The 14,528-nt window shown below is 36.4% G+C and overlaps 1 protein-coding gene across 1 annotated transcript; it reads right to left on the bottom strand.

The window, feature by feature from the left end:
* Window positions 1–8,673: 8,673 nt before the first annotated feature.
* On the bottom strand, window positions 8,674–14,087 carry LOC117419512 (zinc finger C3HC-type protein 1-like). The gene is made up of 10 exons (XM_034032304.3): window positions 13,892–14,087; window positions 13,428–13,530; window positions 12,415–12,565; window positions 11,993–12,076; window positions 11,765–11,892; window positions 11,227–11,375; window positions 10,696–10,939; window positions 10,211–10,426; window positions 9,787–10,017; window positions 8,674–8,949 (listed from the first exon to the last, which is right to left on the bottom strand). The coding sequence occupies exons 1-10, from the start codon at window positions 14,083–14,085 to the stop codon at window positions 8,881–8,883; spliced, it is 1,569 nt and encodes a 522-aa protein (XP_033888195.3). The 5' UTR covers window positions 14,086–14,087; the 3' UTR covers window positions 8,674–8,880.
* Window positions 14,088–14,528: the final 441 nt, after the last annotated feature.

Below are 14,528 nucleotides of genomic sequence, written 5' to 3' on the forward strand. Positions count from 1 at the left end.
GTGTGGTACGTAGCGCGCTGGGATTTGTAGTCTTTCTGAAAGACTTTGCTCTGCACATTCTACAGCCAGCAATGGAATCAAAAGGCTTTTTTTTTTCTAAAATTGTATATACGTGCTCATTCTTAATGAGCCTTTCCAGTGCTGGTAATGGTAATGCTATAGCAACAGTCATTCAGCTCAGTTCACTGCTGTTGTCATGGTTTGCATTCTTAAAACATAAAAATGGTCATGCTTTATTTTAAGGGGCACATATTATTATTATTATTATTATTATTATTATTATTATTATTATTATTATTATTATTATTATTATTATTATTATTTATTTCTTAGCAGACACCCTTATCCAGCTTATAAACACGGTAATAAATAAACAAATATTAATTTTCCATGGTAGCCTATTGTGAATGTACTCCTTAAAAAAATTAAAATTAAATAATCCCCAAAACAGCCCTGTTTCTGACATGTGAGACAGTGTCGAGTACCAGTAATTACTGTAGTCACAGGAGATCCTGGATTTGCAAGCATTGTCAATGATTCAACATTCAACCTGGTTCTTAAGCTGTTTCTGTCCTTGCTTTGTAAAACTGTGTTGAAACATTATTATCCTATTGGAAGAGATACCTTGCAATCCCAATGCACATTCCAACAACTACTTGTGAATTGGAACTCACAGTTACTTGTTTCATGCTGGTCACGCACAACTGTTTTACAGCAACTAGATCATTAAATCAGTACATTTCAGTCAGTATAATTCTAGATTTGTAATTACAAATTTCTTAACAGTTCCCTTACATTACTGATTACCCAGAGGTAAAATGGTTGGATAAATAGTGATCTTTTGGATTCATTTTGCAATAACCCTGGCAGTAACCTTGCTTAATGTCAATAAACCAAGGCTGATGTGTTGCCTTAGCCCACACCTAGATATACCCAAGATAAACAGGACTGAACCTGTAAAACCTTCTCCTTGAGCTAGTCATATTATTTAGCAAAACATATTGGTAACAGGCACCTGTAAAACAAAGTGTCTTCCAAAACTGCATTTAAAAGTCTGATTTATGGTCCAGATGCTTGTGTGTAGGTTGTTTAGCATTTTCAATAATCATTCCGTTGCAAAACTTACCGACAGGAACACCTAGTACGTGCCAATTTAATGTAATTTGTTGTCAAACTAGTACAGAAAGCATTACTAAAAGCAACCTAAAAAGAACAAATGTTTTGACGTTTGATGTTTTTGAAGAATTCTTTGTCATGTGTGAAGCAATATTACATAAGCCCTGTAATCATGAAGTGAAGAAATGTGTAAAACATAAAAATGGCTAAATACTACTAAAATTACTGGAGGTGTAAATATTATTATTATTATTATTATTATTATTATTATTATTATTATTAATAATAATAATAATGTTTCACTGCCCTGTCTAGTGCTGGTAAGATTAAACTATATGTCATTAAGAAGTACGCATGACCTTAATGCAGTTCAAATTTTTGTGTGATCCTGGTAGTATTGAGTGCAAGAAACAAGAGCAGGTTCCATACTTGCATCTTCCGAAAGTCGACAACGTTACAAGAGGCAAAACAATAAACAAGACAATCCTTTTGCACTGGATCTCAAGATTAAGACAGTAGATTAAACCTTTCCTCTGTTGGCACACAAGTATTTAATCTTGTTTTTATAACTGTACTACCTTCTTTCTCAATGAGCTGCATTCACTCTTTAGATGTTTCCCTCTTTAGACATGGGTCACCATCTAAAATTTTGTCTTAGCCTTTGTAGCAATATTAGTCTATTCAATTGATCTAATCAGTGGTACATTATGTGCTGTGATTATTTAAATAATTAAAATATATACCTTCTACAGACAGAAATAAACTAAAAATACTAACATGCACTGAAGTTTCATTTCATAACCTCAATATCGATTGTTTAAACAGTAGCCGCCTTTTGGATCAATTGAATAGACCCTATGGTCTCCTTTCAGTGTTCTGGGTAATCTGATGGAGTAGTGGTTAGGGCTCTGGACTCTTGACCTTAGGGTTGTGGGTTCAATCCCAGGTGGGGCACACTGCATCCCTTGAGCAATGTACTTTACCTAGATTGCTCCAGTAAAAGAAAAACTGTATAAATGGGTAATTGTATGTAAAAAACACAAATAAAAATAATGTAATTGTATGTAAAAATAATGTGGATATCTTGTAACAATTGTAAATTGCCCTGGATCTGCTAAGAAATAAATACGAGATTTGATCATCAGAAAGAAACCAGTGTCTGACAGACTTGGTCATTAAAAAATAGCATTTTCTCTTCTTCTAAAGTTACATTTTCACTTCTGAGCAAAATCTGTCACCACTTTCTATTAGATACATAGGAGAGCAAGGCCTGCATATTACTCTTCAGATAATCCCTTGGTGGGTTTTTGTTTATTTGCATTGACCAGGATGTTTCTTTTTAACTTGACAGCTACAGTGCCTTGCGAAAGTTTTCGGCCCCCTTGAACTTTGCGACCTTTTGCCACATTTCAGGCTTCAAACATAAAGATATGAAACTGTAATTTTTTGTGAAGAATCAACAACAAGTGGGACACAATCATGAAGTGGAACGAAATTTATTGGATATTTCAAACTTTTTTAACAAATAAAAAACTGAAAAATTGGGCGTGCAAAATTATTCAGCCCCCTTAAGTTAATACTTTGTAGCGCCACCTTTTGCTGTGATTACAGCTGTAAGTCGCTTGGGGTATGTCTCTATCAGTTTTGCACATCGAGAGACTGAAATTTTTGCCCATTCCTCCTTGCAAAACAGCTCGAGCTCAGTGAGGTTGGATGGAGAGCATTTGTGAACAGCAGTTTTCAGTTCTTTCCACAGATTCTCGATTGGATTCAGGTCTGGACTTTGACTTGGCCATTCTAACACCTGGATATGTTTATTTGTGAACCATTCCATTGTAGATTTTGCTTTATGTTTTGGATCATTGTCTTGTTGGAAGACAAATCTCCGTCCCAGTCTCAGGTCTTTTGCAGACTCCATCAGGTTTTCTTCCAGAATGGTCCTGTATTTGGCTCCATCCATCTTCCCATCAATTTTAACCATCTTCCCTGTCCCTGCTGAAGAAAAGCAGGCCCAAACCATGATGTTGCCACCACCATGTTTGACAGTGGGGATGGTGTGTTCAGGGTGATGAGCTGTGTTGCTTTTACGCCAAACATAACGTTTTGCATTGTTGCCAAAAAGTTCGATTTTGGTTTCATCTGACCAGAGCACCTTCTTCCACATGTTTGGTGTGTCTCCCAGGTGGCTTGTGGCAAACTGTAAATGACACTTTTTATGGATATCTTTAAGAAATGGCTTTCTTCTTGCCACTCTTCCATAAAGGCCAGATTTGTGCAGTATACGACTGATTGTTGTCCTATGGACAGAGTCTCCCACCTCAGCTGTAGATCTCTGCAGTTCATCCAGAGTGATCATGGGCCTCTTGGCTGCATCTCTGATCAGTCTTCTCCTTGTATGAGCTGAAAGTTTAGAGGGACGGCCAGGTCTTGGTAGATTTGCAGTGGTCTGATACTCCTTCCATTTCAATATTATCGCTTGCACAGTGCTCCTTGGGATGTTTAAAGCTTGGGAAATCTTTTTGTATCCAAATCCGGCTTTAAACTTCTCCACAACAGTATCTCGGACCTGCCTGGTGTGTTCCTTGTTCTTCATGATGCTCTCTGCGCTTTAAGCGGACCTCTGAGACTATCACAGTGCAGGTGCATTTATACGGCGACTTGATTACACACAGGTGGATTCTATTTATCATCATTAGTCATTTAGGTCAACATTGGATCATTCAGAGATCCTCACTGAACTTCTGGAGAGAGTTTGCTGCACTGAAAGTAAAGGGGCTGAATAATTTTGCACGCCCAATTTTTCAGTTTTTTATTTGTTAAAAAAGTTTGAAATATCCAATAAATTTCGTTCCACTTCATGATTGTGTCCCACTTGTTGTTGATTCTTCACAAAAAATTACAGTTTCATATCTTTATGTTTGAAGCCTGAAATGTGGCAAAGGGTCGCAAAGTTCAAGGGGGCCGAATACTTTCGCAAGGCACTGTAAATCTTTCAGGGATAGCACTAAAACAAACCATTCATAATTTGGACTTTTCATTTTAGTTTTTAGGGGTTATGTTTATTACTGAATAAAATTCCATTTTCGAGAAGAAATTGACTGCAGAAAGTTTCACAGAAGTTTATAAACAGAGCTACACTTTGACTGTTCCTGTTAATCTCTTTCTTGAAGACTGATTGATATGCTTGGCTTGGCTCTCCTTACAGAAAACATTAGTTTGCTCCAGACCACTGCTCTCCTGTGAGGTTCTCATTAGGTAACAAGTCCAGGTATTTATGTACTATGAAACAAACACTAATGGTAATCCTGCAAGAGCTCAGACTGCTGAATAAATACCAGTGGCAGGCTTTAATACAATCTCAGTGCTGACATCCACTGAAACTGCGGTTGTGATTTGTAAACAACATTATCTGCTGCACACCTTGGTTAATCTTGTTAAGAGTTTGACATTCTCACAGGGGATGAATGAATGAATGAATGAATGAATGAATGAATACATACATTATTTATATATATATATATATATACACACAGACGTGCTCATACTTGTTGGCACCCCGCCACAAAAAACTAAGAATGCACAATTTTCTCTAAAATAACTTGAAACTGACAAAAGTAATTGGCATCCACCATTGTTTATTCCATATTTAATAGAAATCAGACTTTGCTTTTGATTTTTTATTCAACATAATATTGTAAATAAGAAAACAAATCAAAATGGCATGGACAAAAATGATGGGACCGCTAACCTAATATTTTGTTGCACAACCTTTAGAGGCAATCACTGCAATCAAACGTTTTCTGTAGCTCTCAATGAGACTTCTGCACCTGTTAACAGGTAGTTTGGCCCACTCTTCCTGAGCAAACTGCTCCAGCTGTCTCAGGTTTGATGGGTGCCTTCTCCAGACTGCAAGTTTCAGCTCTTTCCATAGATGTTCGATAGGATTCAGATCAGGACTCATAGAAGGCCACTTCAGAATAGTCCAATATTTTGTTCTTATCCATTCTTGGGGGCTTTTAGCTGTGTTTTGGGTCATTATCCTGTTGGAGGACCCATGACCTGCGACTGAGACAGAGCTTTCTGACACTGGGCAGTACGTTTCACTCCAGAATGCCTTGATAGTCTTGAGATTTCATTGTTCCCTGCACAGATTCAAGGCACCCTGTGCCAGGCGCAGCAAAGCAGCCCCAAAACATAACCGAACCTCCTCCATGTTTCACTGTAGGTATGGTGTTCTTTTCTTTGAAAGCTTCATTTTTTCGTCTGTGAACATAGAGCTGATGTGACTTGCCAAAAAGCTCCAGTTTTGACTCATCTGTCCAAAGGACATTCTCCCAGAAGGATTGTGGCTTGTCAATATGCATTTTAGCAAATTCCAGTCTGGCTTTTTTATGTTTTTCTTTCAAAAGTGGAGTCGTCCTGGGTCTTCTTCCATGGAGCCCACTTTCGCTCAAAAAGCGACGGATGGTGCGATCAGAAACTGACGTACCTTCACCTTGGAGTTCAGCTTGTATCTCTTTGGCAGTTATCCTTGGTTCTTTTTCTACCATTCGCACTATCCTTCTGTTCAATCTGGGGTCGATTTTCCTCTTGCGGCTGCACCCAGGGAGGTTGGCTACAGTTCCATGGATCTTTAAATTCTTAATATTTGCAACTGTTGTCACAGGAACATCTAGCTGCTTGGAGATGGTCTTGTAGCCTTTACCTTTACCATGCTTGTCTATTATTTTCTTTCTGATCCCCCCAGACAACTCTCTCCTTTGCTTTCTCTGGTCCATGTTCAGTTTGGTGCACACAATGATACCAAAAAGCACAGTGACTACTTTTCTCCATTTAAATAGGCTGAATAACTGATTACAAGATTGGAGACATGTGTGATACTAATTAAAGAAACGAATTAGTTTGAAATATCACTATAATCCAATTATTTATTATCTTTTCTAAGGGGTACCAACAAATGTGTCCAGGCCATTTTAGAATATCTTTGTAGAATAAGCAATAATTCATCTCTTTTCACAGCTTCTTTGCTTTATTCTATGACATACCAAAGGCATGCAAGTATACATGATAAAATAGCTTTTAATTTCATCACTTTTCAGGAGGAATGAAGCATTATTTCAATGAGCTGTAAGGGTACCAACAAATTTGAGCATGTCTGTATCTGTATATATATATATATATATATATATATATATATATATATATATATATATATATATATATAAACATGCAAACTCAAGCCATGTAGTAAAATTGCTATGCAGATTCTTCACGCATTCAATTCAAAATGTCGTATGTAAATCAATGCATCAATTTTCTCCATATGTAGCTTATGTGGAGCGCTGTGCATTACTATACTTAAGCAGACCCTACAAACTCAGAATGTTTGAACACCTGCAGTAGATGAATTGGTATCAGATATACTTGAATTAAGTCTTTCTAAATCAAAACTCACTAGAAGTCCAGTCATCTCAGGTTACCACATCTCCAGACTCAGTAACAAGAACATTTTTTTCGTTACTGTCAAACAGAATGACAAACAGATGTTCTTATTTTAAATGAAAGCATTAAATTAAGCCTTAATCAAATAAACACAGAAACAATGCTGCAGATGGAATATACAAAAGACCTGCATACACATACTATATATTTCTAAAGAAACGATAATATTTTATTCATGATTGATTGCCTTGCTATAGCATACAAAGCATCCCGACTCTCTCCAAACACAGAATATTGTATTTATTACATAGATTTACCTTCCAGAAATTCACTACAACCCTTCTTGAATTACTGTACTACTGCCAGACATTTGTCTTTATATATAAAAAAGAAAGTTAAACTTCAAAATTAATAATGGTCTGCTTCAGCATACATTGGCTACTTTCATTACCAAAATAACATAATTAAAACTTGGTAGCTCTCCTGCAGTTCATTATTGTTCCCAGTGCAGGTAACTTTATTGCTGACACATATAATCCCTCCATGCTTTATGCACATTGCCTGCAGGCTGACATTTATTAGCTTCTGGTGAGGAACCAAGGTAACAGCTGTTTCCAATAAAAATCTATCAGTGTTTGTTTGTTTCAACCACAGATGGAAATCAAATTTAGTATATTTTTGTAAAACATTCTTGTTTACACTCTGGAAAACTAGAAGAAAGATCATCACTATAAACTGTACTGGTTGACATCAGTAGCACACATTTCTTTTTATAAACTTTTCTGATTAATAGAATATTGCTTCAATAGAAGACAAATAGTCAATCTATAATTATTGAACATTATGCTTTGTAAACACATAACAAAACTGAGTAACAATTTTAAGCTTAAGCGTTTAAGTTACCTACGAGACAACAAAAAGCACCCACTACCGCCTGCCACATACTTGTGCTTCAGTTCCAACCGAAATGCAAGTTATTTAATTAAAATCTTATAACAAAAAATAGGAAAGTGTTACAAAAAAGTATGATTAGGGTGATAATTATAAAGTATAGTGCTGTGTAAAATAATACATTCTTATAGTTTACTGCATTATAGTATAGTCAGGAAAACATTTTTAATAACATTTAGACCACTTGTGTAAACTTTCTTCGAGTTACCTGCAAAACTAGTAAAAAACAAAATGTTAACAAAACTTATAAAAACTATACGTCTGAATATTTTTGTAACCTGACAATTTTCCAGGTTACCTTGTTGGAAAAGCTTCAGAGGTATGAAGTTCGTCTTCAGTTTATATAAGCAAGTCCTTGTTTTCAGAAAGAATTGGACTGACAGACAAAGAAACAAGATTTTACAAGACATAATTTAACCCATCCAGCATACATTTTCACAACCTCTATCAAAAAAGCAACAGGAGAAGAAACATTGTGGTAGTCTATCTGGAGAGGTAATGAAATTGCAAGTAACTTACAAGGTAAATTTATTTTCTTTTTATAAGCTATGCCTTCCTCATGGATGTTCTTTTCCTAAAAGCCCCTAATGTTCAGCATGAGTAAAGCCATTAATTCCACGCAGAAGGATTAAAAGGCATGCACTTGAATAGTAACTACAAATGTAACAAAACACACTCACTTTTTTTTTTAATCCAAAAATGACGCCTGATTTTCACACTTGCTGACTAGATTTTAAGCATTTCACAAAAAATTCAATAACAAAAATTGAAAAGGAGAAATAAATAGATGCATTTTCCTGACTGCACCTTAGTTAAATAGTCCACACATGTTTAAATAAATAAATAAATAAATATTCACCGTTTCATCTCTGACACCAGCATGGTTTTTGGAGCTTTTATGCTCAGGTAAAGCATAATATAATCTCAACATAATGTATTTTACGTAAAGATCCTATTGTTATATCCATTTTTAATCATCAAACTGCTTCATACACGCTTACTAACAATTACAACACCAGTCCATAATGCTAAACCATAGTTGTGGTTATCTAACACGCAGTAGATAACACAATTCAAATCCCCCAGATAAGCGAGACAGCCATCACCAAGGATCTCATACACCAGCCAGCTATGACAGAAGAAAATCTTGCTGCACTCAAACACTGTACTGTAGTGCACAACACACAGCGCTTTTTATTATTATTTTGTTATAAAATCTGACATTTATTTATGGTAAACACATATACATGAAATTGGTTTCCCTTCAAAAGTTGAGGTCTAAACTCATTCAGTAGCTAAAAAGATAAGATCTGTCCACAGTGGCAGAGCCACACAACCAACTTAACAGGGATGCACCCTAAGGAAATTCCATTAGGATGAGGTGGACACTTGCCACCGTCGGAATATCTTAAAAACTCTCTTGGATTTTTCATGGAGACTCTGAAATACAAAGAAAAAAAAGGCTTAAAAAACAAATAAGCTAGTGTCTGCAATTACATCTTTCTGGACTTCAGTTGAGAAAGGTACACATATGTATGTATACATCACTTCATTGATTCAAAGGAGAGGAGAATATATATATATTTTAATCCAATTCCAGGCTGCTATTGTGACTTAAAGGGTACACAAGGACCTTTTTATTTTAGAACTACATTTCCCATCATCCTCCTGCTCACATGTAACAGATTTACCAGTGAGCAGGAGGATGATGGGAAATGTAGTTCTGCAAGGTCCATACAGGTACATGAAGCCATCTTGAGGCAGGGAATGCAATTTAAAGTTTAAAAAAGTGGTCAAAATGTAAAAAATTTAAAAACAAAACAATACACACACCTTACATAAACAGTTGTAGCAACACAAAATAAAAAGGTCCTTATGTACCCTTTAATTTAGTAAAAATAAATGTATATATAATTACACCTGCTATAGTTTCACTTTTACATTACAATTAATTTTACATGTCACTTAAATGGGATATATAACTTAGATGAAGGGGCATTTTCCACATAACTTTATAAACAAATTGATTTATTTCTGTATGTTTTTTATTGTGCCTTGGCAACTAAGAAGCTTGTGGAAATCAGTTTAAATGCAGCAAGATTTATGAGAGATCTAATAGATATACACACTAGGAGCGTAAAGTTTGTACATAGAAAATAAATTGACGAAGACAACAGTGAGCTAATTAGTTATTCTAGTACAAACTGAAGCAACTGTTTTGCACATTTACAAATTGCTTTCATAAAATATATTTTGGTAAGAGTATCATCTCCATACCTCTGATGAGTTGCCCCCCTCTGGATTATTAGATTTCTTCATTAACACAAACACTTCCAGTACTGCTTTCCATGCAGGCTGCAGGTTCTCTGTGATGCCACACTGAGAGGGGTGGTCCCTGGATCCGGCTGCCTGTTCTCGAACTCTCTGCTCTCCGGCCATTCGGACCCAGGGGCACCAGTCCCTGTGCTGGAAGATGGGGTCGAAGAAGCTCCTGTTGATCATTATGTCCTACATTATTTTTTAAAAAAAGAACATTGCATTAATACAGCAGGTTACTTTGTACATGTCTGTCAAAAAATCTGGGGTAAACTTAATCAAAAGTTTAGACTGCCATTTCTATTTTCACGTAGTTTCTTCAAGAGAAGACATGAAACTATAGTTAAAGTCCAACATAAAACACATGACCTTCCTTGTTCCTTACAGAGCTACTGGAGGAGCAGAGCCTCAAACGTTTTGCTTTCCTTTGAGGACTGGATGGCACTTCGCTACCGACGCCAACCATTTCCCCGTGGCCCATACTGCGGGTGACGGGCCGCTTGCCCCTCAACACAGGGCTGGTGGTCTCATCAACAGGGCTGGGGCTGTGGAACTCCTGGCTCCGTGTGCGGGCGACAGTAGGAGAAGGAATTAAATCACTCTGAAACAAAGAGAAGAGGCAATAAAGGACTTGTACTACTTGGTGCCTTGCAGCTCATCAGAACTTGCAATTTACAAATAAATTACTTTTTTTTTATCTAATTGCCAATTAAGCTTGCCAAGTCTCAGATCTGTTGCATAGGTACTGATGCAAAGGATTATCAGTTCCTGGTTTCCTGGTAGCCTGCCTCGGCATTAAATAGGATTGTTAGGATAACATACAAAAATATCTAGTTAAAATTTCTCCAATTTAAATCAGTCACATCGTACCGGTTCGCTGATGTGAGATAATGTGGTGTCCTGGCTTCGGAGAACCATCCTACATGGGGACGCAGGTGTGGGGGTCAGTCTTTCTCCCCGGCCATCGTGGCAAGACACTGGAGTACTTGCGATTCCAAAAGAGCTGTCCCCTTCTGAACAGATACTCTCAATCTGCTGGAAACCCCACAGACCCACCTTCCGCATGCAGTAGGAGCAGGTGATAACTGGAAGGCTCATAGAGTCTAAAGACGGACTACCAACAAACAGATAAAAGTACATTACTGCTCGCTATATACATTGGATTCCAGCATTACCAAACTAGTTTTATTGCTTAGACTGCCTAATAAACTGAAATCAGTTACAAAAAAGGGGGCCTTGGGAAAACAGTCAGCGTGCAATCGGATCAAAGCTTTTAATCATATATCCTGGCTTTATTTTAAAACGGTGACAATACAAAATGTTCTTCATCCCCTTACCATTTGGAAAACAAACTAACAAATCTAGACAATGCAAGTTCATCTTGACCCACTGAACGCTTACCTGCAAGTCCAGCCACAAAGTGCAACAATGCAGGCAGCAACTTGTACTGAAAGGGGCTCTGTGTTATATTTAACAGGTGATCCCCCTTCCTGCTTCAGCTCATCTTCAATCAGCTGTAAAAGGAGACTGATGACGTCTTCAGTTAGAGACTAAAAAAAACAAAACAAAAAAAAAACATAAAAGGTCAGAAAGGAATAAACTAAAAATATCTGTAAAGTGACATGCATGCATAAACAATATTGCAGTCAAAATTGTTTTTGCCAAACAGGCAAACTAAAGCAGGTTGGCACTAAACTGCTGATTTATGTGGTTAAAACTAGAAGTGTAGCAATTTACTACATAAATGGGAATCTGCAAACTTAGCTGGATAATACTGTATAAAAGGTGGGTGGTTTTTCTCTTAACCTTTACTCCTTCAGAATACATTTTTTATTAGTCAATAATCTTTACAAAAGCTGGGAGAAGCAGGAAGGCTTATTCAAGACATTTTATTGTATTTGTCCATTCAGTGAACCCCATGATCGTTTTTGAAACTCACCATGTTTATGAGGTCATCAGGCTTCATCGATGGTAACTGCAGTTCTAGCAGACAGCAGCTTTTATATCGCTCTAGAAAGCCACTGAAAAGAACCGATTGCTCATTGATGGGTATAGTCCAGAAACGATCTACAACATCAACATGACCACAGATTAGAACAATTTTCAAATAGACCAAAGTGCAGCTGTATGGGTAGCAAGCATTCTGCCAAGTAACATCATACAGTACCTGGGCATGGACAGTCCGGCCAGAAGCAGAATTTCTCATGGGACGTTTGCAAAGCTTTCTGCAGCCCCAATAGTGTTTCTTTATCTGCCAAAAAAAAAAAAAACAGCAATTTAATACAAACCTTTCCCTTCATGCAGCATACTGCAGACAAAGGTTTGACCAGTTATTCTAGTTTTAAAATGTTATTTTTGGAGAAAAACGACAATACCAATACGCTTTTGATCTTGATTACAGAATGTTTTAGTTACCATTCTTCTAGCTAAAGTCATGTTTATAGTCAAGTACAAACTTCAGATTCAACTAGAAATCAAACATTACCTACATTCTAACTGCTTTAAAACATGAATGTCTGCTATAACGGACAAGAACTACATGCTGGTGTCTCAGAGTAGAGAATATTGAATGTGTAACATAGTACTTACACTTGTTGATGTCTTGCGTTGGTTGTAGCAATGCACAGAGGAATGCTTGGCAGGATGAACATTTTAGCATGTCACATTCTACATTGGTCCAGCCATACTGAGAGCACTTCAATGGAGAAAGTTCATGTGGCTTTCCAGCCCATTTTAAAGAGTACATCTTGTTAAGGATAAGAACAAAGTTACTGTAATTGGCTGGGTAATCATTTTTATGACAAACTAGACAGTTCAACAATAAACGTTTTAAGTCTGCTGTGCTTTCACATAACAAAGCATGTGGTCAACCATCTACAATACCTATATGCAGTATGGACAGGATTTTATATATTTATATATATATATATATATATATATATATATATATATATTTATATATATATATATATATATATATATATATATATATATATATATACACACACACTGCTGTGCAAAAGTCTTAGACGTGTTGCATTTTTCTACTTTGATGCATTATGGCATCAACAATTTACTCAAAGCCCACACTAGTGTTTTCTACTATTATAACAACCTTGACTTGCAGAAAAAAGTAAACTGAGTGAAATAGCATCAATCGATTTTCAAAGTGTGGTATCCGAAGCACAATCAACAAGTACATAGAAATATCATTTGTAATTGACAAACCCAGGACTGGAAGACCCAAAAAGCTGACTAACAAGGATAAGCAATACTTGAAGATAATATCCTTAAGGAATAGAAAGACGACAAGCATTGAATTGACAACAGAACTGGCAGAAGGCACAGGTGTCGTTGTCAGGCCATCCATCCATCCATATCTATATCTAGATATCTATCTATATATATAATATATACACACACACACACACACACACACACACACACACACACAAAAGTTGAATATGTAGCTTTATTAAATTGAATTCATGGTCAGTATTACAATCTCAAAACCAATTTAGAAAGACAAATAGTGTACAAATACAAACACCTGAAATTAATAAACAGCAGTTTTACAATGCTTAAATGACACTAAAGGATATTGTATACGTTTCCACTCTACTGAAAAATGCTTCTTTGCTTGCAGTTTCACAGGGAGCTTGCGGAAGGCCGTTTGGAGTTTCTAGGCTTGCAGTTTGTTCTTCACTAAAAATCAAAATGGCATGGTAAACATTTTCGCAAATTAAATATAATTATTAAGAATGTGCTTTTTGGAAGGTTTGGCAAAATTATCTAAATATCCCGCTACATATCTTTTGTGATACTAATGTTTACAATGTGATTAAAAAAAATGTCCCTAAACCAAAACTTCTTTCATTAAACTTCATAAAAGTGCTCTCCGTGATGAAACGTCGATGTTTCTTATCAACAAATCTTTTGGTGTAGGAATCGTACCGTACTTCTTAATCCTAGTCCGTTTATTACTGAATTCCATTCAGATCAGGCTCGTTTTGCATTGGTATTGAAAATATGCATGCAAATTAAAAACAATGTATACACCACTCACCTATCCTGACCAGTATCCTCCGTTGCAATCCCTTCGTTTAGTAAATGGCGAACTTTCTGTGGAGTTAGTTGAGGATAATTTAATTTTCCGCCTGAATTATCTATGCAGTCACCACGACCACTGAGCGCAGCCATCTTTAATTTGCTTCTGCACGCACAGTGTTTCCTCCTCCCCCCCCTGAGGAAGAACAACATCACCCTTCAATTTCAGTTCCGGCGTCATGGTATTACAGATATAAACCCTGTATTGTTTGTGGCCTTAATAAAATAAATAAATAAATAAATAAATAAATAAATACTGTTATAGAGTGTGTATAAAGCAAACAATAACAGCAGGTTTATTGTATCTGTTTTCTTAAAGCTACAAAATAATTCTCAATTGATTTAATGGGTTTGTAGAATTATGATTAACTGTTTTTTTGTGAACATGTATTTATTACACCATGTGCATTTATATAAAGTTATAGCCATTCCAGATCCAGATTAGTCATTGGCAACCTTAGCATTTGCTCAACAAAACCTTTGATTGAACGGTCAAACCTTGTGTTTATGCTGTTGACAAGAGTCCAGAATCTGGAAAGCATGCAAAAAGAATGAGTGATGATGCACCATTTACACAAAACTATGCAGTTTCACTA

This window comes from Acipenser ruthenus, chromosome 14 (assembly GCF_902713425.1).
Source record: "Acipenser ruthenus chromosome 14, fAciRut3.2 maternal haplotype, whole genome shotgun sequence".
Lineage (NCBI taxonomy): Eukaryota > Metazoa > Chordata > Actinopteri > Acipenseriformes > Acipenseridae > Acipenser > Acipenser ruthenus.

Coding starts and splice junctions, on each gene's coding strand:
- LOC117419512 (XM_034032304.3), bottom strand. CDS start 14,085: ATGTTGTTCTTCCTCAGGGGGGGGAGGAGGAAACACTGTGCGTGCAGA. Junction 13,531..13,891: donor GAGGATACTGGTCAGGATAG/GTGAGTGGTGTA, acceptor TTTGATTTTTAG/TGAAGAACAAACTGCAAGCC. Junction 11,893..11,992: donor GCCGGACTGTCCATGCCCAG/GTACTGTATGAT, acceptor TTGATGTTGTAG/ATCGTTTCTGGACTATACCC.